This window comes from Phyllobates terribilis, unplaced genomic scaffold (genome assembly GCF_046119375.1).
Source record: "Phyllobates terribilis strain yellow unplaced genomic scaffold, ASM4611937v1 Scaffold_4__5_contigs__length_816908805, whole genome shotgun sequence".
Classification (NCBI taxonomy): Eukaryota; Metazoa; Chordata; class Amphibia; order Anura; family Dendrobatidae; genus Phyllobates; species Phyllobates terribilis.
In genome coordinates, this window is record NW_027362764.1 from 171,373,819 (window position 1) to 171,399,532 (window position 25,714).

The 25,714-nt window shown below is 41.7% G+C and overlaps 1 protein-coding gene across 1 annotated transcript in view; it reads left to right on the forward strand.

Moving 5' to 3' along the window:
* PLEKHA8 (pleckstrin homology domain containing A8) overlaps positions 1-25,147 on the forward strand; it is a 38,149-nt gene extending 13,002 nt beyond the window's left edge. The window contains exons 4-14 of the mRNA XM_073677926.1: positions 4,097-4,221; positions 4,724-4,897; positions 6,589-6,629; positions 7,079-7,227; positions 8,913-9,108; positions 10,214-10,299; positions 11,532-11,590; positions 14,913-15,043; positions 15,625-15,695; positions 22,747-22,808; positions 24,360-25,147. Coding sequence (XP_073534027.1) covers positions 4,097-4,221; positions 4,724-4,897; positions 6,589-6,629; positions 7,079-7,227; positions 8,913-9,108; positions 10,214-10,299; positions 11,532-11,590; positions 14,913-15,043; positions 15,625-15,695; positions 22,747-22,808; positions 24,360-24,557 — 1,292 coding nt within the window. The 3' untranslated portion in view covers positions 24,558-25,147. The remainder of the gene's footprint in view (positions 1-4,096; positions 4,222-4,723; positions 4,898-6,588; positions 6,630-7,078; positions 7,228-8,912; positions 9,109-10,213; positions 10,300-11,531; positions 11,591-14,912; positions 15,044-15,624; positions 15,696-22,746; positions 22,809-24,359) is intronic.
* Positions 25,148-25,714: the final 567 nt, after the last annotated feature.

A 25,714-nucleotide genomic window follows, 5' to 3' on the forward strand; every position in this document is an offset into this window, starting at 1 on the left:
TATTCTTCGGGTCAGTACGTTTACAGCGGTACCACATTTATATCGTTTTTCTATGTTTTGCACTTTTACATAATAAAAGCAATTTTATAGAAAAAAATATTTTTTAGCATAGCTTTATTCTGAGAGCTATAACTTTTTTATTTTTCGGCTGATGGAGCTGTATGTCAGCTTGTTTTTTACGGGACGAGATGACGTTTTCAGCGGTACCATTTTTATTTATATTCGTCTTTTTGATCGCGTGTTATTCCATTTTTATTTGGCGGTATGGTGATAAAGCATTGTTTTTTGCTTTTTTTTTTTTACCGTGTTCACTGAAGGGGTTAACTAGTGGGACAGTTTTATAGATCAGGTTGTTCCGGACGCGGCAATACCAAATATGTGTACTTTTATTGTTGTTTTTTTTTTTTTTTTTTTTTATAATAATATTTATTGATGGGTACATTATATTTTTATTTTTGGTGGATTATTTTATTATTTTTTTTTATATTTTTGCAATTTTTTTTTTTTTTTTTCACTTACTGACAGTTTTTATACTTTATTACTTTGTCCCACTATGGGACTTTCACTTTTTTTTCCTCTGATCGCCTGCATGGCACAGGAATGCAGCACCATCCCTGTGTCATACAGGCTATCAGCGCTGCACAGTGAGAAGATTGTTTGGAGATGCACTGCGCATGTCCAAACAATCTTCCTGCTGTCTGGTGACCCGGATGTTGTCATGACGACATCGGGTCGTCATGGCAACACCCGGGAAGCCTTTGCAGACAGCGCTGGAAGCCGGAAGAGGAGGTGAGTATCTGCGATCACCTCCCCTTGCCCCCGTAATGCTGCGATCGGCTGCGATCGACTTCGATCGCAGCATCGCAGGAGTTAATGTGCTGGGAGCGGTGCAGGACCGCTCCCTGCACATAGTAACGGGTGTCAGCTGTGACAATCAGCTGACACCCGGCGGCGATCGCGCCCGCACAGCCTGTGTGCGCGCGCGCGATCGCGATAACGTACTAATACGGGTCTGGCTCTTAAGTCCCAGGGCACAGACGCGTATTAGTACGTCAGATGTTATTAAGGGGTTAAAGTATACTCTGCAGCCCATCTTGACTGAAAAAAAACAGAAAAGTAGAAATTTTTGCAAATTTATTAAAAAAGAAAAACTGAAATATCACATGGTCATAAGTATTCAGACCCTTTGCTCAGTATTGAGTAGAAGCACCCTTTTGAGCTATTACAGGCATGAGTCGCCTTGGGTTTGGGGATCCTCTGCCATTCTTCCTTGCCGATCCTCTCCAGTTCCATCAGGTTGGATGGTGAACGTTGGTGGACAGCCATTTTCAGGTCTCTCCAGAGATGCTCAATTGGGTTTAGGTCAGGGCTCTGGCTGGGCCAGTCAAGAATGGTCACAGAGTTGTTCTGAAGCCACTCTTTTGTTATTTTAGCTGTGTGCTTAGGGTCATTGTCTTGTTGGAAGGTGAACCTTCGGCCAAGTCTGAGGTCCAGAGCACTCTGGAAGAGGTTTTCATCCAGGATATCTCTGTACTTGGCCGCATTCATGGTTCCTTCAATTGCAACCAGTCGTCCTGTCCCTGCAGCTGAAAAACACCCCCATAGCATGATGCTGCCACCACCATGTTTCACTGTTGGGATTGTATTGGGCAGGTGATGAGCAGTGCCTGGTTTTCTCTACACATACCGCTTAGAATTATCACCAAAAAGTTCTATTTTTGTCTCATCAGACCAGAGAATCTTATTTCTCATAGTCTGGGAGTCCTTCATGTGTTTTTGAGCAAACTCTATGCGGGCTTTCATATGTCTTGCACTGAGGAGAGGCTTCCGTCGGGCCACTCTGCCATAAAGGCCCGACTGGTGGAGGGCTGCAGTGATAGTTGACTTTGTGGAACTTTCTCCCATCTCCCCACTGCATCTCTGGAGCTCAGTCACAGTGATCTTGGGGTTTTTCTTTACCTCTCTTACCAAGGCTCTTCTCCCACGATTGCTCAGTTTGGCTGGACGGCCAGGTCTAGGAAGACTTCTGGTGGTCCCAAACTTCTTTCATTTAAGGATTATGGAGGCCCCTGTGCTCTTAGGAACCTTGAGTAATGCAGAAATTCTTTTGTAACCTTGGCCAGATCAGTGCCTTGCCACAATTCTATCTCTGAGCTCCTTGGGCCTTTCCTTTGAGCTCATGATTCTCATTTGGTCTGACATGCACTGTGAGCTGTGAGGTCTTATATAGACAGGTGTGTGCCTTTCCAAATCAAGTCCTATCAGTTTAATTAAACACAGCTGGACTCCAATGAAGGAGTAGAACCATCTCAAGGAGGATCACAAGGAAATGGACAGCATGTGACTTAAATATGAGTGTCTGAGCAAAGGGTCTGAATACTTATGACCATGTGATATTTCAGTTTTTCTTTTTTAATAAATTTGCAAAAATTTCTACATTTCTGTTTTTTTTCAGAGAGATGGGGTGCAGAGTGTATTTTAATGAGAAAAAAAATGAACTTTTATAATTTACCAAATGGCTGCAATGAAACAAAGAGTGAAAAATTCAAAGGGGTTCAGTAAAATGGTTCACTTCGTCGCTTTACCTGCACTTCCTAATGCTAAGACACTTGCTCAGGTGTTCATAAATGAGATTGTGAAGCTTCCATGTGGTGTCTGATCGGGGGACCCAGTTTGTTTCCAAGTTCTGGAAGGCATTCTGTTCTTGACTGGGGGTGCAGCTGTCCTTTTCCTCTGCCTTCCACCCTCAGTCGAATGGTCAGACCAAGTGTGTCAATCAGAACTTGGAGACCTACCTCAGGTGTTTCGTCTCCGAAAATCAGGAGGATTGGGCATCCTACTTACCGCTGGCAGAATTTGCCATCAAGAATCCACTGACAGGTCACTGGTTTTGGTGCATACGGTTATCATCCACAGTTTGTTACCTTTAGTGGGGGAGGAGCTTCAGGAGTTCCTGAGGAGGAACAGTTTGCTTCACCGCAAATGTGTAATTTGAAGACCATGGGTGACAGGTATAAACGTATGACTGACAGAAAATGCTTGCCAGGTTCGGACCTGAATGTGAATGACACTGTGTGGTTGTCTACCAAGAATATAAGATTGAAGGTTTATTGGTCCCTACAAAATTACCGCCGTCATTAACCCAGCAGCGTTTCGTATTGAACTTCCTCGGGCCCTTAAAACTCAAAAGGTACGTAGAACCTCTTGAGCCCTCTCCTTTACCACCGCCCCCAGTAATGGTTGATGGTAATTTGGAGTTCAAGATTTCGAGGATAGTAGATTCTCGTCTCCAACGTCGTTCTCTGCAATACTTGGTGCACTGGAAAGGCTATGGTCCGGAGGAGAGGACATGGGTTTCAGCTTCAGTGGTGAACGCTCCCAGATTGGTTCACTCTTTCCACACCTCTTTTCCTGAGAAACCCGGTCCTGAGCGTACAGAGAGCACTTGTAGGTGGGGGTACTGTCACGGGTGTGTCAGAGGTGACAGATAGTCATCCTTTAGTGGTTTGCAGGAGATCTCCACGTTTGGCAATGCTGACAGCTGCCTAGACAGGAGGCTGTGTTTAGGACCCAGCGACTACCTCCCTTTAGTCTGGGTGTATATATACCTGGTGTGTCTAGGTGGGCATCACCGGTTATACCCTTTTCTACTTGGAACTTGACTGAAGTAGCATATCGTCCTCTCTGGAGTCTTGAGGCCGTGTGCCCTGTTGGAGTTCTTCTAAAGCTGAGTTGTTGTTCCCCTGTGTTGTCTTCCCCTTTTGTCTTTAGAGTGCTAGCGGAGATTGACTAGTGCTCCATCTCCTTCCACCCCAAGCTATAGCCTTATGCCAGGGATAGTAGGGCGAGGCACGTGATCGGCGACAGCTGCGGAGGCTGTACAGGGACATTAGGGGGAGACAGGGTGACGCTAGTCCAGATTAGGAGGTCACCTCTTCCCCCTTTCACTAGTGTCTGGGATCCCTTTCCACTCTGTGTTGCACTCACACCTGGCCTGACAACAGCTGTGTTCTGGAACAGCAGACAGCGCCCTATGTTTTCTAGTGACCAATCTTAAGTACTGCATCTCATCTGCCATTTATTTATTTTTTTACAGAGTTTAGTGACAGCACGGAAACTCTTAAAACGAAGATGTCTGAATTAAGACTGTACTGTGACATCTTGGTCCAGCAAGTGAATAAGACGAAAGACACATCTGTTATCGGTTCTTCTGAATCTCAGGTAGGTGAATCTGGACTCAGCTTATGAGTATTATGAGCCTATGAGTAGTGGATGTTTACCGTCTGTCTCATGAAAAGGCAGCGGTGAGTGTGCGCTGTTAATAAGTAACTGCTGCTGTAAGAAGTCTCATAAACCTCAGATAAGTCCCTGCTGCTTTGCCATCCTGGTGACTGTGCAGCATCCAACTTTTCCCTACTTTCATCATTGGAGATATTCACAATCTCTGTGTGAAGAGAACAGATCAGTCAAGGGTTGTCATAAAGTTCCTCATCGTAAAGAGGTTCTGCATCAGCTTCAGTAATTAAAGCATAATTAATTTATTGTAAGAGACCATCACTAATAATGACAAGGCACCTGAGTGTTCCTGTATCTTCTGACCGCTTCATTTCTCGTGTTTAAAGTCTTTTTTTTAAATGCCCTCATGATAGATAATGACATCATGGTGTACACCTATGTATGAAGAGCCGCTCTGTAATGGGAGATGTCTTTGCTGTTCTGTTAGGAGGAACTTGATATGGGAGCTCTTTTGAAGTCAACATGCAATACGTTCCTGAAAACCCTGGAGGAGTGTATGCAGATTGCCAATAACACCTTCACGTCTCGCCCGATGTACGCCACTCCCCCAGGATCTCCACATCTTGGATCTCCACATCTCTCTGCCCTGAGACCAAACAAGGTACTGTTTGACAACCAACTCACCTGCGTTGGAGATATGCTGCACGGATGACCTCTTGTGAAAGAGCTCCAGAGGCAAGGTCATCAGCGTAGCACGGTGTAGATCTCTATAGTCTGTGATTGCACTTCACTCCCCTGTGCCTAGAAAAACCTTAAAGCACCACTCCACGGAAGATCAGAAGATGGCGACTTGTAAGTATTTTGCTGGGAACAGGGAATATGGATTAGTAATACTACTCGGCGATGAAATAAAAAAAAAAAAAGCCAAATGGTGGTTTAAAAGAATCAGCAAGCAGGTTTTGCTATGTAATCCAACTGCAGCATGATGTAGGGACAGACTAATTCCAGTGATGTATCACTTAGTTTACTGGGTGCAGCACTTGTGATAGAATCCCAGTTTTCTCTGCTGCAGATCTATGCTGAGCTGTGTATATCCTCACCCATATCACTGATTGTACACAGAAAGCTGACAATGTATAGTGATAGAAGGGTGCTAATCAGTGGCGGGGACGTGGTTGGACTAGCAGGCATGACACAGTTCATCCTGTAATGATCACCTCCTGCTGATAAAACACTGATTATATTAAAACAGCAAAACACAGCTGTTATCAGGGGCTCAGCCGCTACATCATGGTGCTCTTGGATTACATAGTAAAAACCTGCTGACAGATTCCCTATAAGTATTTCTTGTTGTGACAACACTGCTTTAAAAGAAAAGCATCATCATCCCTCTGAGTTGATGTCCATAATCTAAGGTGGAGTATGGAGAAATCGGAGATGTGGGTAACCTGCTCTGCTGGTAGTGTGTCCACAAATTATTCCAATGTGCGGTAGGAGGGGGCAGACAGGTTTATTCTCAACGTGTTTCGATGTTCTTAAATGTCTTCTTCAGGAGAACCATATTGTGGTTCTTCTTCTGAAGAAGTTTGAGAACTCGAAACGCGTTGAGATAAACCTCACTGTCCCCTCCTATCGCACATTGGAATTATTTGTGGACACACTACCAGCAGCGCAGGTTACCTACATCTCCAATTGCCACATTGGATCTGCCAATCTGTGGAGCTGCAGCAGCTGGAAAACCTCTCATTTGAAACTTTACTTGAGTTTTGTCTCACGCAACTATACTAGGCGAGCAACTACCGCTGTAATCTATACATTATATGGATAAAGCCCTTTGTCCCCACAGCATTGCCATGAGTGGAGTATGAAAATACGTTTGGTCCTATTTGTCCTGACTATTAGGATATCTGTAAGAATTTCTGGATACGTCTCGTTCCCCAGGAGGCTGAAAGTGCAAAAAAATAATGGAAGCCCCTGATGACCGGTGCAGACAGTCCTGTTACCTGATGATCCATCCAGCAAAGTTTGGAATTGAGACCCTGACTGGAGCAGCACCGTTAATGCTTGCACCCCACTCTTGTCAAACTCCTGTTTAGGCAGTGAGGACGATGGGGGCTCATGCCCCTCATTCTATTGTTTGGTGCGGTTCTCAGTGATTTCACCCAATGCTGCAGATGGCTGGTAAATGCCAGTGGTGGGAATACCTCTTTAACATTTTCTGTACGTGTAAACTTTGGCATTTTGATACATCATCCTCTCCTCCTAGTTACTGTAAAAATGGAGGTCATGGGGTTCATAACACTAACCAAACTTTTAATTTTTCCTTTTTCTTTTTTTTTTCTGTAATTTTAGGTACGCCGCTCTACTGTGTCTAGTCAGAATTCAGCACAAAGGTAAGTGCGGATAAAATAATCCCTAGCCTTAATAACTTAATATATTTTTGGCTTTGTTTCTCATTTTGAAAGGCATGAAATGATCCAGATATAAATGTGGCATGATGTTACTCATTTGTGGTTTCCAATTCCCCATGCACTCTCCACAGGGGGGTCTGTGTTAGCCGAGGAGTGCCCCCTTATCTCCGCAGTCCTGGCATGTTCTGTTACTTGCAGGAGGACTTGTTGTTGTGTTTTTGCCAGATCTGTTATTTCTGAAAGGATATAAATCACTTTTCCAAAATACTTTCTTTTTCAAAAAAAAGATTTGCACTAATCGGCCGATATCTGTAAGGGGCAAATACTTTAATTCTGTTTCATCATGGGGCTCTTCTATATTCTGTATGTACGCTTGTTTTATCGTTATGTAACAATACATTGCTGCCATATAATCATTTCAAATCTTTTAGGAAAGTCGAGCTGAATAATAACCTTGAAAACGAGCAGACCAATCACTACGATCATTCCAGAGTTGAAAATATTCGTTGTCTTGGTATGGAAATTTCCAAGACTGTGCCTGTGGCTTCCCGGGAGAATGAGAAATCAAACGATTTAGGAGGTAAAGAAACATCTGCTCAAACTACCTTTAAGGAGGCAAAAGTTTGTTTCATTACCCTCTGACACAATCTTTCTTGAAGGGGTAGTTCCAATATGGCAAGTTATCGCCTTGGAGGTCTCACTGCTAGGACCTCCACCAGTTTCGAGAGCAGGGCTCGCAAATACATTGATTGCCACCACTCTATTCATTCATTGGCTATGGGACCGCCATTGATGGGACCTTCTGTAAGGTGATAACTTGCCATGTTGGAAATTAGAAAAACATAGCCGCTTTCTTTTAAAAACAGCTCAACCACTGACCAAAGATTGTGCATGGCATTATCGTGCTGCTCTAGTCATTTCAGGGATGGCACTGTTCCTAAAGAAAGCATCCATGTATTTGTAATCCTTGACATCCCCTTTGTGTATGGGCGCTAAGAGCTTGTACTCCCTGCCAAGAGAAATCTCTAGTCCCCTTGTGATGCTATAATGTAAAAGAAACATTGAAAAATGTTAAAAAAAAAAGATAAAATTCCGATTTTAAGTAGAGTGCAAATGGTTCGGTTGACCTACTGTAAATTCACACTTATTTCCTATGTCCCTCCAATCTTTCCCCAACCATATACCCTTGCCTTCCCTTCCTACTGACCTTGTTATTTGCATTTTTTTAATCCCATCCTGTGTATTGTATTCCTCCCCATTAAAAAGCAATAAAGATAGTTTGAAAAAAAAAAAGATAAAATACGGAATAAACAATTATTTTTAAAGGGGTTTTCCATTTTCAGAAAACTACTGTCATCTGGCTGCAGTTTATTTAAAAAAAATGCAAATTTTTCTTTACTCACCCTCCCCGGGTCGGGCGCTGAGTTTTTCATACCGCTCCCAGTGCCTGTTATGACTGCAGCCCCAGCATCACATTGACAGTGCCGTAGACAATAACTGGAATAAGAAGCTCTCCTTGAGTTGACGGCACGAGACACTGAATCCAATTATTGGCTGCAGCGCTGTTGACGTGAGATCAGCACTGCATAACATAATGATCATTGGGAGCAGTGGCAGAGACTCCGTGCTCGACCCAGGGAGGGTGAGTAAAGGACAGTTTGTTTTATTTTTTTATTTGCTCCTGGTGACTGGGGTTTTCTAAAATGGGAAAACCTCTTCAGTTTTTCTTTTTATTTCATTTAAAAAAAGTCATTAGTCATCTAAAAAATGCATATATTTATTATTTTTTTACCACCCGTATAGAAAATGCAAAACACAATTTATGATGTCTGAAAAAACTATAGCCAGAAAAGCAGAATAATTTTTTTTTTTGCATGCTTTGCTTAAACATTAAAATAAAAAATATTGCATACAGAAAAAACAAAAATCTAATAATCAAGGTATTGCACTGGAATGGATTAAGGCCCAAAAGGTAAATGTTTAAAAGAAAAGTATCACTTTAGATAAAAAGAAAACCCACTAATGCGTATACTGCAAAATATATTACCAGAAACCCATCTGCTATTTCATACAAGTACAGAGTCTCTTCCACATAACGGGGCGCAGTACAAGCTGCTGGGCTCCTCCTAGTGGTGGCTGCAGACTAGTAAATGGCTTTTATAAGTGGACTATCGCTGTTAGGACATTTGGCTAGGGGTTATCTGAAGCTGAGGAACTTTTGTAATACTTTGATGTTTATAGCTGCTGGCAATTATTTTCTTACAGGAGTTGAAAGTGATATAGACATAGTGCCGCCAAATACACGAGGCGATGACCTACACTATGGTGTGAATGACACTGACGCAGATCTACCTGCAGTGACTGGCACCTTACAGCAAGACGAAGGAGGAGGGAGCGTGGCTGAAGGAGGGGGCAACGCTACACATCTGCCCCAAACATTTTTCAGCACAATGACTCACAGGTATGAATGATTATATTCAGCCACTTATGGAGGAGGAGTGTTTGATATGTACATCATGTTGTTGGAGGCTTTCCCTATGTATACATCTGACAGAGGGCTCCATTATATGCCCCGGCATATGTATAATGTATGTAAAGTGCTGCGGAATATGTTAGCGCTATATAAAAATAAAGATTATTATTATTATCATTATTATGTATACATTGGCATACGTGACCCATAATGTTCTCCAGTACCCAACATATCTTATTTACACTAGATGCCTTCGCATAGGAAAGAAGAGTACACTTGTCTGTAAAAAATAATAATAAAAATAAATTATAATTATATATATATATATATTATATACAGGCCAGATGGAGGACAATAGGAATATCCTTAGGAATTTATGGATATGTTTGGGCACGGTGGCTCAGTGGTTAGCACTGCATTGTTGCAGCGCTGGGGTCCTGGGTTCAAATCCCACCAAGGACAACATCTGCAAGGAGTTTGTATGTTCTCCCCGTGTTTGCTTGGGTTTCCTCCGGGTTCTCCGGTTTCCTCCCACACTCCAAAGACATACTGATGGGGAATGTAGATTGTGAGCCCCAATGGGGACAGAGATGATAATATCTATAAAGTGCTACAGAATTATTGGCGCTATATAAGCAAGTAAAATAAATAAATGTGACTTGAGCTTTTCTAGCTTCTACACCAATCACATTCACATGAGTTGTTAGAAGAGCCTACAGATACATGTTTGTAGGAATTTACACTAATTTCAGTAGTCATTTATAATTCTCTAAAATCCTCATTAGTCAGAAAAAAAATTTGTCCGTGTTGCCCACAGCAGCCAATAAACATACATTTTTATTCCAAAACTTTTCTTTGAAATCCAAAAACTGAACTCGAGCCAGATACAATGTGTAACCTTTAATCACAATGGAGCAGATAAGGCACAATTCTGATCCCTAAAGCCAGTGTGATATGGACCCCTGGGTGTCTGGATTCAGAAAACCAGAGCATTAAATATTTATTCTAATTGTAATGAAATTAGACAAGAATATTCATAGAAATATTGATCATCTGATCTGTGCATATAATGGTGGATCATTTGTCTTTTCAGATTTAACGATCTTGTATATGAGGATGAAGAAGGCATACCCTCAGAATATTTCTTGGACTCCTGCTATGCAATAGTCCCAGTTTTGGGTATGTCCTCTGTGTAGTCTATTGGTTGCATTATCAGTGTCACCTGTACAGATCAGGGCTTGCATAAGGCAGCCATACTTTAGGTCCTTTTACCATTTGGTTTTCTTTTGTGTTTGCTAAAAAGGGGACGAAATATCCAGGAAACATTCATTCATTACACCTCATTGATACAGGTGGGAAAGTGTGATACCCCCCTCCCTCTACCCTGTCTTGGTGACATGTCAGAAGACATTTAAAGTGAATCTCCCCAAATTTTTACTACCTAATCTGAAAGCAGCATACTATAGAGACAGAGACCTTGATTCCAGCAGTGTCACTTACTGGACTCCTTGCTGTAGTTTTAATAAAATCACTGTTTATTAGCAGTGGATGATCACTAGACGACTATTAAAGCTGCCGCCAAATAGTCCTCCGAGCTCTGAATAACCTCATCCCCATCACTAATTGCAGCTTTCTGCCTATGCACAGTGTACACTGAAAGCTACCAATCAGTGGTGTGGGCAGGATTATACAGAGCTCAGCATTCAGAGAACTGGTAGATCTGCAGCAGATTACAGTGATTTTATCAAAATGAAAGCATGCAGCCCAGTAAGTGGCTCAACGCTGGAATTAGGGTTCTGCCCCTATATCATGCAGCTCCCAGATGGGTGAGCATAACCTGCTGACAGATTCCCTTTTAAAAATACTCCACCTTTTTAATATCCTCTAAGGAACAAGAACAGTTTACAACACCAGTGCCTGGCAGGAGGCCGACAGCCACTTTGGCCTGCACCAGCAAGGAGAGGTGTGCCTGCTCAGTTACACTGTTACATGTAGTGCACCATATTAGGTAGCATACAGCATACAGAATACTGACATCTTATTCTTAGTATTCTCTTTACATTCATTTAAGCCAAACCCTGTTAGAATGAATCTGCTATCCCTTAGTTGTAGGAAGGATAAGACTTTGTTCATATCCAATGCACTTAATACTGCTCTACTATAGGGTGTGGACACAGGCAGGGTATTCGCGGAGCATGCACCGCATTCCATTATGGTGTCATCGGAACCTTAAACTTTTGTATTTGGGTAGATACATTCATTTGGTTCAAATAAACATCGATGGACCACACACATTTAAAAGGCTGGATAACCCCTTTAAAGTTTTTGGTTATTAAACGGCTTCATGAAGGTAATATTACTGGGGTGGAATTTGGACAAAATTGTTGATCTCATTCTTTGTATCTCCATAGACAAGCTTGGACCGACTGTATTTGCTCCGGTAAAAATGGATTTTGTAGGGAACATAAAGGTGAGTTATGGCTGGATCTTTAGAATTGATCACTATCCTTTGTACGATTGTAGCATTGCCAACATTTGATTGCAAATATGCCTTTCTCAGATGTAATGAGAAATCATTTTAGTACAATGGTGAATATCGTGGGTAGATAGAGGGTGGCAATATCGGTTCACGCAGAGGTGTGCGCCCGGATGGCATGTGGCTGCGGTGCACAACCCTGTGTGCTCACAACACTCTGTGAGATGACAAGCAAGCAGTAGTCTCAGGATTGCCCTGCTCTCTTCATTGTGCTGGTCACCGGGGGTCCCATAGGTCAGACCTCACTGATCAAACATCGGTGGCCTATCATTGTACAGTGGTAAAGCTCCAGAAAACCTCCTAAATATTGGCCTTGTTCTTGCATTAGCATACTTATAATACACAGAGCACATTTTGTCTCTTTAAATCACTCTTATAGTGTCCTCTGTAGCTTTTAATATAATGTCAAAACTACATTCTGCTCATTGAATTTTATCACTTTGCCCACATTTTTGAGTTTTCATATACTGGTGTGTGTGTGTGTGTGTGTGTGTGAACATACATACATACATACATACAAATATGAGCAGTAGTTTTCATTTAAAGGGAACCTGTCACCAGTTTTTAGTATCTGAACAAATGCCACCACTTTTATCTGCTCTTGTGCTGCATTCCATAAACATGTCCATCATCTCCTGACTCCTCCTGTATGCTCCCAAAAATACCATTTGAATTGCTCCCACACTGTATGTATGAAGATGGTCCGGTCTGATGGGCGGCATCTCTGCGGCATCTGTGCCTCCTCTCTGCTTCTAATCGTTGTCCTTTGGCTGTGATTAATGTGGATGTCACGTCCTGCTTTGTCCACGTAGTGAAACGAAATCTCACGCCTGCTCAGTAGACTTGCAGGCGCACTTGGCTCTGTCCTACTGTGGGCAGAGCATAAAACCTCCCTGCGCAAGTGCCAAGCGAAGTCATTCTGGCTCCAGCGTACCGGAAGCTTTCGCCCCTCATTGGTTTTTCCCCTACCAGTGGAAATGACTGTAATGACATCGCTTGGCGTAGTGATGTTTTATGCTCTACCCGCAGTAGGGCGGGGCAAAGAGCTCCTGCACAGGCCGGCCATGCTACTGCGCAGGCGTGAAATTTCATTTTGCTATGTGGATGACGCAGGACATGTCATCCACATCAATCGGAGCCGGAGGACGGCAATTAGGAGAGGAGACACAGACGCCGCAGAGATGACACCCATCAAACCGGACCATCCTCATTTACATACAGTGTGGGAGCAATTAAAAGGTATTTTTAAGGATATACAGGGGGAGTCAGGAGATGATGGACACGTTTATGGAATGCAGCATAGGTGCAGATTAAGGTGGTGACATTTGTTCAGAGACTCAAAAACTGGTGACAGGTTCCCTTTAAATGCAGACAATATACACTGCTCAAAAAATAAAGGGAACACTTAAACAACAGAATATAACTCCAAGTAAATCAAACTTCTGTGAAATCAAACTGTCCACTTAGGAAGCAATACTGATTGACAATCAATTTCACATGCTGTTGTGCAAATGGAATAGACAATAGATGGAAATTATTGGCAATTATCTAGACACCCTCAATAAAGGAGTGGTTCTGCAGGTGGGGACCACAGACCACATCTTAGTACCAATGCTTTCTGGCTGATGTTTTGGTCACTTTTGAATGTTGGTTGTGCTTTCACACTCATGGTAGCATGAGACGGACTCTACAACCCACAGAAGTTGCTCAGGTAGTGCAGCTCATCCAGGATGGCACATCAATGTGAGCTGTGGCAAGAAGGTTTGCTGTGTCTATCAGCGTAGTGTCCAGAGGCTTGAGGCGCTACCAGGAGACAGGCCAGTACACCAGGAGACGTGGAGGGGGCTGTAGGAGGGCAACAACCCAGCAGCAGGACTGCTACCTCCGCCTTTGTGCAAGGAGGAACAGGAAGAGCACTGCCAGAGCCCTGCAAAATGACCTCCAGCAGGCCACAAATGTGCATGTGTCTGCACAAACGGTTAGAAACCGACTCCATAAGGTTGGTATGAGGGCCCGACGTCCACAGTTGGGGGTTGTGCTCACGTGCAGGACATTTGGCATTTGCCACAGAACACCAGAATTGGCAGTCGCCACTGGCGCCCTGTGCTCTTCACAGATGAAAGGTTCACACTGAGCACATGTGACAGACATGACAGAGTCTGGAGACGCCGTGGAGTGCGATCTGCCTGCAACATCCTTCAGCATGAGCGGTTTTTCAGTGGGACAGTAATGGTGTGGGATGGCATTTCTTTGGAGGGCCGCACAGCTCTCCAAGTGCTCGCCAGAGGTAGCCTGACTGCCATTAGGTACCGAGACGAGATCCTCAGACCCCTTGTGAGACCATATGCTGGTGCGGTTGGCCCTGGGTTCCTCCTAATGCAGGACAATGCCAGACCTCATGTGGCTGGAGTGTGTCAGCAATTCCTGCAAGATGAAGGCATTGAAGCTATGGACTGGCCCGCCCGTTCCCCAGACCTGAATCCGATTGATCACATCTGGGACATCATGTCTCGCTCCATCCACCAACGTCACGTTGCACCACAGACTGTCCAGGAGTTGGCGGATGCTTTAGTCCAGGTCTGGGAGGAGATCCCACAGGAGACCATCCGCAACCTCATCAGGAGCATGCCCAGGTGTTGTAGAGAGGTCATACAGGCACGTGGAGGCCACACACAATACTGAGCCTCATTTTGACTTGTTTTAAGGACATTACATTAAAGTTGGATCAGCCTGTAGTGTGTTTTTCCACTTTAATTGTGGGGGTGACTCCAAATCCAGGCCTCCATTGGTTAATAAATTTGATTTACATTGATGATTTTTGTGTGATTTTGTTGTCAGCACATTACACTTTGTACAGAACAAAGTATTCAATGAGAATATTTCATTCATTCAGTGTTATTTGAGTGTTCCCTTTATTTTTTTGAGCAGTGTATTAGGTGAATTTTAGACTTTCTGAATGTGTTGATTCCATTTTTTTTACAAGCCAGAAAATATTTGTTCCAAAATTTACACCGTTTTCTGGATTTTGCATTAATAAATCTGTCTTGGATTTATAGACCACGGCCCCAGCTGGTAAACTACACTTAAATTTTTTCAAGCTTGCCAAATGCCAAGAAAATCTGGATTTTTTACTCTACAGTATTAGTGTAAACTGAAAAATAAATGTGCTCCTTTCTGTTTCACACTAATGGATGGGAGGGTGTTCCCCTACGTTATCGTTGCTCAGGTCTGATCAGTTTTTATTTAAATTTTTCAGAAAATTAATCAGAAATTCATAACCAATAAGAAAGAATTGACGACCCTTCAGAAGATTGTTCTCCATGAAATTAACAATAATCTGGCACAAGTTCGCAATTCCGCAACTGAAGCGCTTCTGTGGCTGAAAAGGTAATAAGTATGTGGAGCTGAATGGTGACGGCAGAATGGGATATTCTAGATTTTACACCGTGTGTGTGTGTGTGTGTGTGTGTGTGTGTGTGTGTGAGATCCTAGAGACTGAGGACTGAGTGTGCGCTCTCCCCTGCGCACTGTCGCGTGCGCTCTCCCCGCATTAACCCATTCTCTATAAGAAACTGCACTGTGGATGTCTGTAGTGGCTCTGTTGGGGAATGTATGTACAGATGGGTCATTACAGAGGCTCACCCTGCAATCTAATGTACGCTGTCGCTCCAGCGGGAGAAGTAGACACTATGGCAGCACCTTTTGTACTTCATTATTCATGCACATAACGCAGGGACCCGCCTTGCAAAAATGAATTTGGTGATAGGAGGAAAAGTACATTAAGTGTTGGTCTCCTGTCTTTTATGTACTGTCCTCCATTCTCACTCTTATTACTCTGGAAGGGAGAATAATGGCCAGTGATCACCATTTAATGTTTGCAATAGATGTACGATGTGATGTGTTTCTTAGCCATAAGCAGAAATGCCTCAGAAAAGCCACAAATCCCACCTTTCTTTTTCTTCCTGCAGAGGGTTGAAATTCCTGTTTCAATTTCTCACCGAAGTAAAAAATGGTGAAAATAACATGCAGACTGCATTAAGTAAGTGGCAAACCTTTAGTGTGTGTGATGTGACTTATGGGGTTTTAGATATACACAGTGTGTGACTGGTGGTAGGGGAATGGGGTATTCTGGGGAGAGACACTGATGACATATACCTAGAATTGTCTGATATGGTGTCCCCCTTCTACTAGAGATTTCTGGTGTATAATAAGGATACATGATACCATCTATATATATCAGACTTTTTCTTTTTTGTAGTACATATTTTTTTTGTTGGTACAATCACTCACTTTAACATCTTTTTTCCAACAGACTTGTTAATGAAGACTAATGAGAAGTAATATATAAATCGATAATTTAATATATAAAAAATCTGGCTTAATACTTTGGTATACGTTTTGAAGTTACAGACCCAATTCCTGAGACTGATTTACATAGCTGGTTATGCCTGATCTTTGGACGCCTCTTTCCTAGGCCCCATTCATATAATTTTTTTGCCCTGCACATAGTATATGCAATAGATGCGTTTGGCATATAGTAGTGTTCAAAATAGTAACAGTCCAATATGACTAACCTGATTAATCACTGTTTTTGGTATAAATTATATTACCACGTGTCAAACAATTTACCAATTGGTGCAGTAGATTCTAAGCAAACCAACCTACTACGCAGTCATGATCTGTATGTTTTTGAGTCTGTGTATTCGAATAATTAATTGAAAGGGGGGGGTGTTCAAAATAATAGCAGTGCAGAGTTCAGTTAGTGAGGTCAATCATTCTGTGAAGAAACATGTGTGAATCACGTGGCCCTTATTTAAGGGTGAATCCAGCACATGTTGTGCATGCATTTCTCCTTGAAAGCCTGAGAAATATGGGTCGTTCGAGACATTGTTCAGAAGAACAGCGGACTTTGAATAAAAAGTTGATTGGAGAGGTTAAAACTTATAAAGAAGTGCAGACAATGATAGGCTGTTCAGCTAAAATGATCTACAATGCTTTATATTGGAAAGCAAAACCAAAGAGACACGGAAGACTACCATTTGAATGGATCGAAGAATAGCCAGAATGGCAAAGGCTCAGGCAATGATCAGCTCCTGGATGATCAAAGACAGTCTCATGTTACCTGTGAGTACTGTGACAGTTAGAAGACGCCTGTGTGAAGCTAATCTCTTAGCAAGAAGTCCCCGCAAAGTCCCACTGTTAAAAAAAAAAAAAAAAAAAAAAAAAAAAAATGTAAAAAAAAAAAAAAGACATGTACTTAAGCGGATACAATTTGCCAAAGAACACATCAACTTTCCTAAAGAGAAATGGAGAAACATTTTGTGGACTGATTAAAGTAAAATTGTTCTTTTTGGGTCCAAGGGCCGCAGACAGTTCGTCAGACGACTCCCAAACTCTGCATTCAAGCCACAGTACACTCTGAAGACAGTGAAGCATGGTGGTGCAAACATCACGATATGGGCATGTTTCTCTTACTGTGGTGCCGGACCTATTTACCACATACCAGGGATCATGGACCAGTATATTAAAATACTTGAAGAGGTCATGGTGCCTTACACTGTAGAGGATATGCCCTTGAAATGGGTGTTTCAACAAGACAACGACCCTAAGCGCACCAGTAAACAAGCAAAATCTTGGTTCCAGTCAAACAAAATTGAGGTTATGGAGTGGCCAGTCCAATCCCCGGACCTTAATCCCTTGTGGGGTGACATCAAAAATGCCGTTTCTGAGGCAAAGCCAACAAATACCAGAAAATCGTGGGTTGTAGTCAAAGTATCCTGGGCTGGAATAACAGTTGACAGGTGCCAGAAGTTGGTTGACTCTATGCAACATAGATGTGAAGCAGTTCTAAAAAACTGTGCGTATACAACTAAATATTAGGTTAGTGATTCACAGGAATGCTAAATCCTCAAAAAAGAGTACTTATTGTGAGTTTGTAAAGACAAATGCAGACACTATTTTTTAGAACAGCCCAATGTTCATTTTTTGTTATTTTCTGTAAAGTAGTTAAAAATTATATACATTTCTCTTCATGTTTTGAATTAGAAAACAGTGTGTAATGAGCCCAATGCATGGAAATAAAAACGAGTATAAAGATTTTGTGCTTAACTCATGTTTTTGAACACACTGCTATTATTTTGTACACTACTGTATATGCCAACAGCATATACAGTAGTGTATGTATATGTGTGTGTGTATATATATATATATATATATATATATATATTATATATACACATACACACACACACACACACACACACACACACACACACACACACACACTTGTTGGTACCCTCGTTTAATGGAAGAAAAACCCACAATGGTCACAGAAATAACTTGAATCTGACAAAAGTAATAATAAATTAAAAATCTATGAAAATGAACAAATGAAAGTCAGACATTGCTTTTCTGCTTCCACAGATTTTAAAAAAAATTAAACTCATGAAATAGGCCTGGACAGAAATGATGGTAGCCCTGAAAATAATGTGACAAAAGGGACATGTTAAATCAAGTTGTGTCCACTAATTAGCATCACATGTGTCTACAATCTTGTAATCAGTCAGTGGGCCTGTATATAGGGCTACAGATACTCACTGTGCTGTTTGGTGACATGGTGTGTACCACACTCAACATGGACCAGAGGAAGCAAAGGGAAGAGTTGTCTCAGGAGATTAGAAAGAAGATTATAACCTTTACCTTTGTCTATAATTTTGTTGAGAAGACCATCTCCAAGCAGCTTGATGTTCCTGCACATATTATTCAGAAATTTAAGATCCATGGGACTGTGTGTGTGTGTATGTGTATATGTGTGTATGTGAGAGACAAAATGAGAAAACAAATCCTGAAAATCACATTGTCTAATTTGGAAAGAAATTTTTTTCAAATTTTGGTGGAAAATAAGTATTTGGTCAGTTACAAACAAGCAAGATTTCTGTAACTTCTTCTTTAAGAGGCTCCTCTGTCCTCCACTCATTACCTGTAGTACTGGCACCTGTTTGAACTTGTTATCAGTATAAAAAACAGTCACACTCCAAACTCCACTATGGTGAAGACCAAAGAGCTGTCGAAGGACACCAGAAACAAAATTGTAGCTCTTCACCAGGCTGGGAAGACTGAATCTGCAATAGGCAAGTAGCTTGGTGTGAAGAAATCAACTGTGGGAGCAATAATTAGAAAATGGAAGACATACGGGTGCATCTCACTAAATTAGAATATAGAATATCATCAAAAAGTTAATTTATTTCAGTTCTTCAATACAAAAAGTGAAACTCGTATATTATATAGAGTCATTACAAACAGAGTAATTTCAAGTGTTTATTTCTGTTAATGTTGATGATTATGGCTTACAGCCAATGAAAACACAAACATCATTATCTCAGTAAATTAGAATACTTTATAACAACAACTTGAAAAATGTTTTTAAAATTCAAAATGTTGGCCTCCTGAAATGTATGTTCAGTAAATGCACTCAATACTTGGTCAGGGCTCCTTTTGCATCAATTACTGCATCAATGCAACGTGGCATGGAGGTGATCAGCCTGTGGCACTGCTGAGGTGTTATGGAAGCCCAGGTTGCTTTGATAGCAGCCCTCAGCTCGTCTGCATTGTTGGGTCTGGTGTCTCTCATCTTCCTCTTCACAGTACCCCATAGATTCTCTAAAGGGTTAAGGTCAGGCGAGTTTGCTGCCAATCAAGCACAGTGATACTGATGTTTTTAAACCAGGTATTGGTACTTTTGGCAGTGTGGACAGGTGCCAAGTCCTGCTGGAGAATGAAATTTCCATCTCCAAAAAGCTTGTTGGCAGAGGGAAGCATGAAGTGCTCTAAAATTTCCTGGTAGACGGCTGCACTGACTTTGGTCTTGCTAAAACACAGTGTACCTACACCAGCAGATGACATGGCTCCTCAAACCATCACTGATTGTGGAAACTTCACACTAGACCTCAAGCAGCTTGGACTGTGGCCTCTCCACTCTTCCTCCAGACTCTGGGACCTTGATTTCCAAATGAAAATTGGAACTTTGCGATCCTGTGGAGTGTGTCAATGACTGCCTTCTGGACATCTGTCAAGTCAGCAGTCTTCCCCATGATTGTGGTGCCTACTGAAACAGACTAAGGGACCTTTTTAAATGCTTAGGAAGCCTTTCAGCTGTTTTTTGTTAATTATTTTAATTTACTGAGATAATAATTAATAAATAATGACTTTTGTGTTTTCATTGGCTGTAAGCCATAATCATCAACATTAACAGAAATAAACACTTGAAATAGATCAGTCTGTTTGTAATGACTCTATATAATATGAGTTTCACTTTTTGTATTGAAGAACTGAAATAAATTAACTTTTTCATGATATTCTAATTTAGTGAGATGCACCTGTACAAGACCACTGATAATCTCCCTCGATCTGTGGCTCCACACAAGATCTCACCCTGTGGGGTCAAAATTATCTCAAGAATGTTGTGCAAAAATCCGAGAACCACATGGGGGACCTAGTGAATGACCTGCAGAGAGCTGGGACCAACGTTACACAGGCTACCATCAGTAACACACTACGCCGCCAGGGACTCAGAGATATACACTGTGTTCCAAATTATTATGCAAAAAGTGTTTAGGAGTGATAAGGTAAGAATTTGTTTGTTTGTCAGTTAAACTTATTGATGGTGATGTGTGTCAGGGCTCTTTATATCACTGTAAGCAATTGCAGACACCTGTGCTCATTAGTTTGGCAGGTGTGTCCAATGAAAGGCAAGACTACTTAAGAAGGCTGTCCCACATTATTAAGCAGCCTACATTTTCTGCCAAAATGGGAAAGAAAAAGGATGTGTCGGCTGCTGAGAAGCAACAAATTGTGGAGTGTTTAGGTCAAGGCATGATTACAATCAACATTGCCAAGACACTTCATCGTGATCATCGCACAATCAAGAAGTATGTAGCTGATTCACAGTACACACATGTGCGTGCTGATAAGGGAAAATTGAGGACTCTTTCCTACAGGCAATTACGTCAGGTTAAAAGAGCAGCGGCAAAAAAGCCTTGTCATAGCAGCAGACAAGTTTTTGAAGCTGCTGGTGCCTCCAACGTCCCCCGAACAACAAGATGCAGGGTCCTTCAGAGGTTTGCCGCTGTGCGTAAGCCATCCTGTCGACCTCCTCTATCCACTGCACACAAGCAGAAACGGCTCCAGTGGGCCAAACAATACATGAAGACTGACTTCAAAACTGTTTTGTTCACCGATGAGTGCCGTGCAACGCTCGATGGTCCAGATGGATGGAGTGGAGGATTGCTGGTTGATGGACACCCCATGCAAACACGGCTACGGTGCCAACAAGGAGGAGGTGGAGTAATGTTTTGGGCTGGAATCATGGGGAGAGAGATTGTCGGCCCTTTTAGGATCCCTGAAGGGGTAAAGATGAACTCCATAATGTATGTTGAGTTTCTCAAACAGCACTTCCTTCCATGGTTCAAGAAGAAGAACCGTGCATTCCGCAGCAATATCATTTTCATGCATGATAATGCCCCGTCTCATGCTGCACATAACACATCTGCATCTCTGGCTGCTATGGGCATGAAAGGGGACAAACTTATGGTGTGGCACCCATGCTCCCCTGACCTCAACCCCATTGAGAACCTCTGGAGCATCATCAAAAGGAGTGTCTATGATGGCGGGAGGCAGTTCACATCTAAGCAACAGCTCTGGGAGGGTATTCTGTCCTCATGCAAAACAATTGAAGCAGAAACTATCCAAAACCTGACAAATTCAATGGACGAGAGAGTTCAGAAGCTCCTTTCGAACAAGCGGTCCTATGTGCAAATGTAACATCACCTAGAATAAAGTTTTGAGTTGAAAACTGTTTGATTTCAGTTTGTAATAACCTGCTAATGCTTATAATTTCAAAAATGACCATTTTTTTGTTCTTTATTAAAATGAAAAGGTTGAAAACTCTGCTGTGCATAATAATTTGGAACATGCATTTTGAGTGCAGTTTGAGTTTTTTATTTTTCTTTAAATATACTGTTATCATAGGCAGTTTGTACTAAAACCTTTCAATTGTACTCTAATAGTTATTTGACTGGAAAATTACAATGACTGCAATTCATATAGGTAATTTGGGAAAATCTGAGAAAATATTTGCATATTAATTTGGAACACAGTGTGTGTGCGTGTATATGTCTATGTATATATGTGTGTGTGTATATATGTATGTATGTATGTATATATATATATATATATATATATATATAATATAATATAATATAATATAATATAATATAATTTTTTTTTTTTTTTTGTGCACCTAGTCTTGATTGGGAAAGTCTCATCCAACACATGGAAGAAACTAATGCGTGCTGTGATTATTTTTTTCTTTCTGTTAATTGTACACTCTAACTTGGTCAGTGGAAAAAAAAAGCTCCTCTTCACTGCCCCATAGAATAACATTGGTCCTAGTGCTATCTGTTTTTCACGGTCATCACTAAGAGCGAAATTACACCTGTGTGAACCTACACTGATGGGATAAAAATGCCCAGTGCTGATGATCAGTGATGGCCTCCACCAATCTAAAAGATAATTTGTTTCAGCTGCAATATACCTTTTTAATACTGTTTTTTACAGTTTTTGAGTGGGCTATTGGTGGGGGTCCCAGTGGTTGGACCCCTACCAGTCTAAAAGTTGTCACCTGTCCTGTGGATAGGTGATAACTTCTTCCAACAGTTATCCACTTTAACACAATGTGAACTTGGCTTCATAGAGGCAATGATCCTGATGTATGAAGGAAGGTTTTCCTTGCACAGCGCAGGAGCTTTTATATGCTGCTTTAGTTTGCTCTCTCCTTTATGAGAGTACACCGAGCCTTATAGTGGGGCAGTGCACAAGAAATTCAGCGACAAGTCCAAACACGATCACATCTGTGATGTCTGCGAGATCTAGTTCGGTGAGATTCCTACACGTCACCATTCACCTTCACCATTATTTCCATTCTGCGTCCTTTTGCTTTTCTGGCTTTGTAGTTTTTAACAAACTGCTGGCATTTTACCCTGCATCTGGGAATACAGTAATATCATGTAACTGTATATCTCTGCTCTTTTCAGGTAATGCATATGGTAAAACACTGCGCCAGTATCATGGCTGGGTGGTTAGAGGTGTATTTGCGGTAAGTGTCTTACCTGTATAATATGGTAATAGTATATACTGTTTATACTAGGTATTCGTTGTAACCTAGGATTTCTCATGCCCTAGGGTTTGAGCACCAACAGCCTTGTCCAAGAGGGTGATATACTCTGTTCAGCCTATAGGTGGCAGCAAAGATCTAGATTTTTTTTTTTGTTTGTTTGCTTTTATTATTTTTGCAAAGCTGGAGATTCATTAAGTGTTAAATCAGCCTGCGCCCTTAAGAGATTAAAATAACATATGGAATGCTAAGTTCAAAATGGGGCAATTGCTCCTTATTCTTGGGAAGTCACATTATGCTAGAAAAAAAAATTCTCATTTCAATATCCAAATAATTTTTGCCTCCAATTTTTTTGTGATACATGGGGCCTAAATATTGTCACTTTTTATATTATCTTTACAATAAATTTCCTTTTTTCTTAGATGTATTTTCTTCTTAATTTATTTCACGCATTGCTCCCCCATATCAAGTTATAAATGACCTTTGGGGGAGACATTTCCACATTCAAGTACACTATTGTATTGCTGATTTCCTCTGTAGCTTGGGATTCCATATTAGCCCCAGTTACAGGGCAAATTCAGTCGCCTGCTTGAACTGCAGAGCTGATCTGCGTCTGCTAGTACCCACTAGCGCCTACTCCTTATCGGCACTCGACGATCACATGATTGTTGGGTCCAGAGGAGAAAGCGAGGTTAGCGCTTCTTATACTTGTATACAGCGATCAGGAAGGCAGAGACGGTACTAAGCCATTTGTGCCTTCTTTATGGGGAATCTGGCTGTGTCTGAGTTATTTGAGGACTGCTCATGTAATGTTGCTATATTTCAGTATAGCATTGTCTCAGTGCTGCATTAGACACATGTAAATGGCAGGGCCTTTAGTTAGTTCTGTCTACCATGGAAGCACATCAGCACCCAGTGCTGGAATAACAATAGGGTGACAGTGGCCCCTTTTCCTTTGTCTAACCACTCAGATGCAGCGGCCATTATTGATGGCATCTAAGTGGTGAAACACATAGGATTGAAGATGGCTCTGATCCCAGCCGTTAGATCAGGATGTTGGCTGCACCATACAAGCAACAAATACCATTTTAAGGGGTTGTCCGAAGTTTGGAAGCTATCCTCTATTCATGAGATGGGGAATAACTTACCGATCACTGTGATCCCCACTAATCCTGAGATTGGGGCCATTAATGGGACTGCCAGAGATGGCTTAGTGCTGCGTTCGGCTGCTCTTCAGCACTGCCATTAAGAATGAATGGAGCGGGGGTGCACACGATTGATCGCCGCTCCTCTCACACATGGCTCTTAAGAGAGCCAGTTCCCAGAATCAGTGGAGGTCCCAGCAGTCAGAACCCCTGCAATCGGAAAGCTATTCCCTATCCAAAGGATAAGGGATAACTTATAAACTTAAGAACAGTCCTTTAAGTAACTTGGTAAACTGGAAATTTGTTCACAAAAATTATTTCATTGTTAAAGTAAATGAGGAATAAACTTCTAATTGTTAAGTAGTAATGTTTTGTACAATTCTTACAGCTGGCCTTAAGAGCAGCCCCAACCTATGAGGGATTCATGGCTGCGCTGACCGTTCAGGAAGGAGATGAGAAAGATGAATCATTCACTGACGCCATGATGAGGGATCTTAACATTTATCTGCCAGCTATGGAGAAACAGCTAAATATTTTGGACTCTTTGTATGATGAGCATGGTCTAGAGTCAGATGAAGTTGTATGACCAGTCACATCGGAGTCCAGAGATATGACCTTCTCCCCAGCACTAGATAGGAGGTGGATGGATGGTGTCCAGGGTGACTGTATTTCCACGTGGATAGAAGTTGTCTCCAGAACTCACTCGTCTGTAATTCACAATCAAGTTTTGTATCTATGAATCGTCTCGTGTTGGAGGTTCCTGAGATGCCACCACCATTCACCATTGTGCTTCAGAATCTGTTCCTTGTTATCTTGAAAGCTTTTTATTTATGGATTTAATTCTAATTGACAAGGTGCAACTTTTTCTAATGACGTCTTTAAGTACATAAAAATGTTTGTGTAACGGATCACACGTTGACTTGTCACTATAGACTACAAGATCACGGTGCAAATTGTGGCTCATCTTACAGAGACTTCTCCAACGATTCTCTGCCACCTGCAAGTTTTACTTTGGCTTGCCTACCTCTTATGGAAACTTGCCTCAACATCATGTTCTTCTATGTAATCACAACTCTCAGGACGTTCCAGCTTTGTCGGCTATAGCATGGGCTATAGGTTTTTGCTTTTATAAAGGGTATTTAATGAATGGGAATATAGAATTTTTTTAACTTGTCACCACGCCTACTGATATTTTTTTGCTTCTTTTTCTTGTAGCCTTTTCGGTCTCGTTATAGTCATTTAAATGAGTTGTCCCAACATTGCAAACACTTTTATACATTGAAGCCGACCTGGCAGGTCTGACTACATCAGTGTTTCCCACACTCCCATCCTCATGGTCCAACACATCATATTTTCAGGATTTCCTCAGTATTGCACCGGTGATGGAATTATCATCAAGGCATCAGAAACTGCCACCGGTTCTCTCACCTGTGCAATACTATGGAAACCTGGAAAATGTGATGTGTTGGGGGCCGCGTGGACGAGGTTTGGGAAACATTGGACTACATGAGGACAAGAAAAAGGAAAAAAATATATCTGCCCAACAAGCGTACAATGCCGCAATGAAATGCGGTGCACAGAGACTCCGGCTTCTGGGCAGTAACAGCAATGAAAAGGAAAAAATCCAGCTTCCTCAGCAAAATTTGTAAAGTTAAAACATGACTTTTATTGCAACATTACAACAAAAAATGAATAAAAAAAAAATGAAAATAAAGAGGGGATGGAGAAGGAGCTCGGGGGACA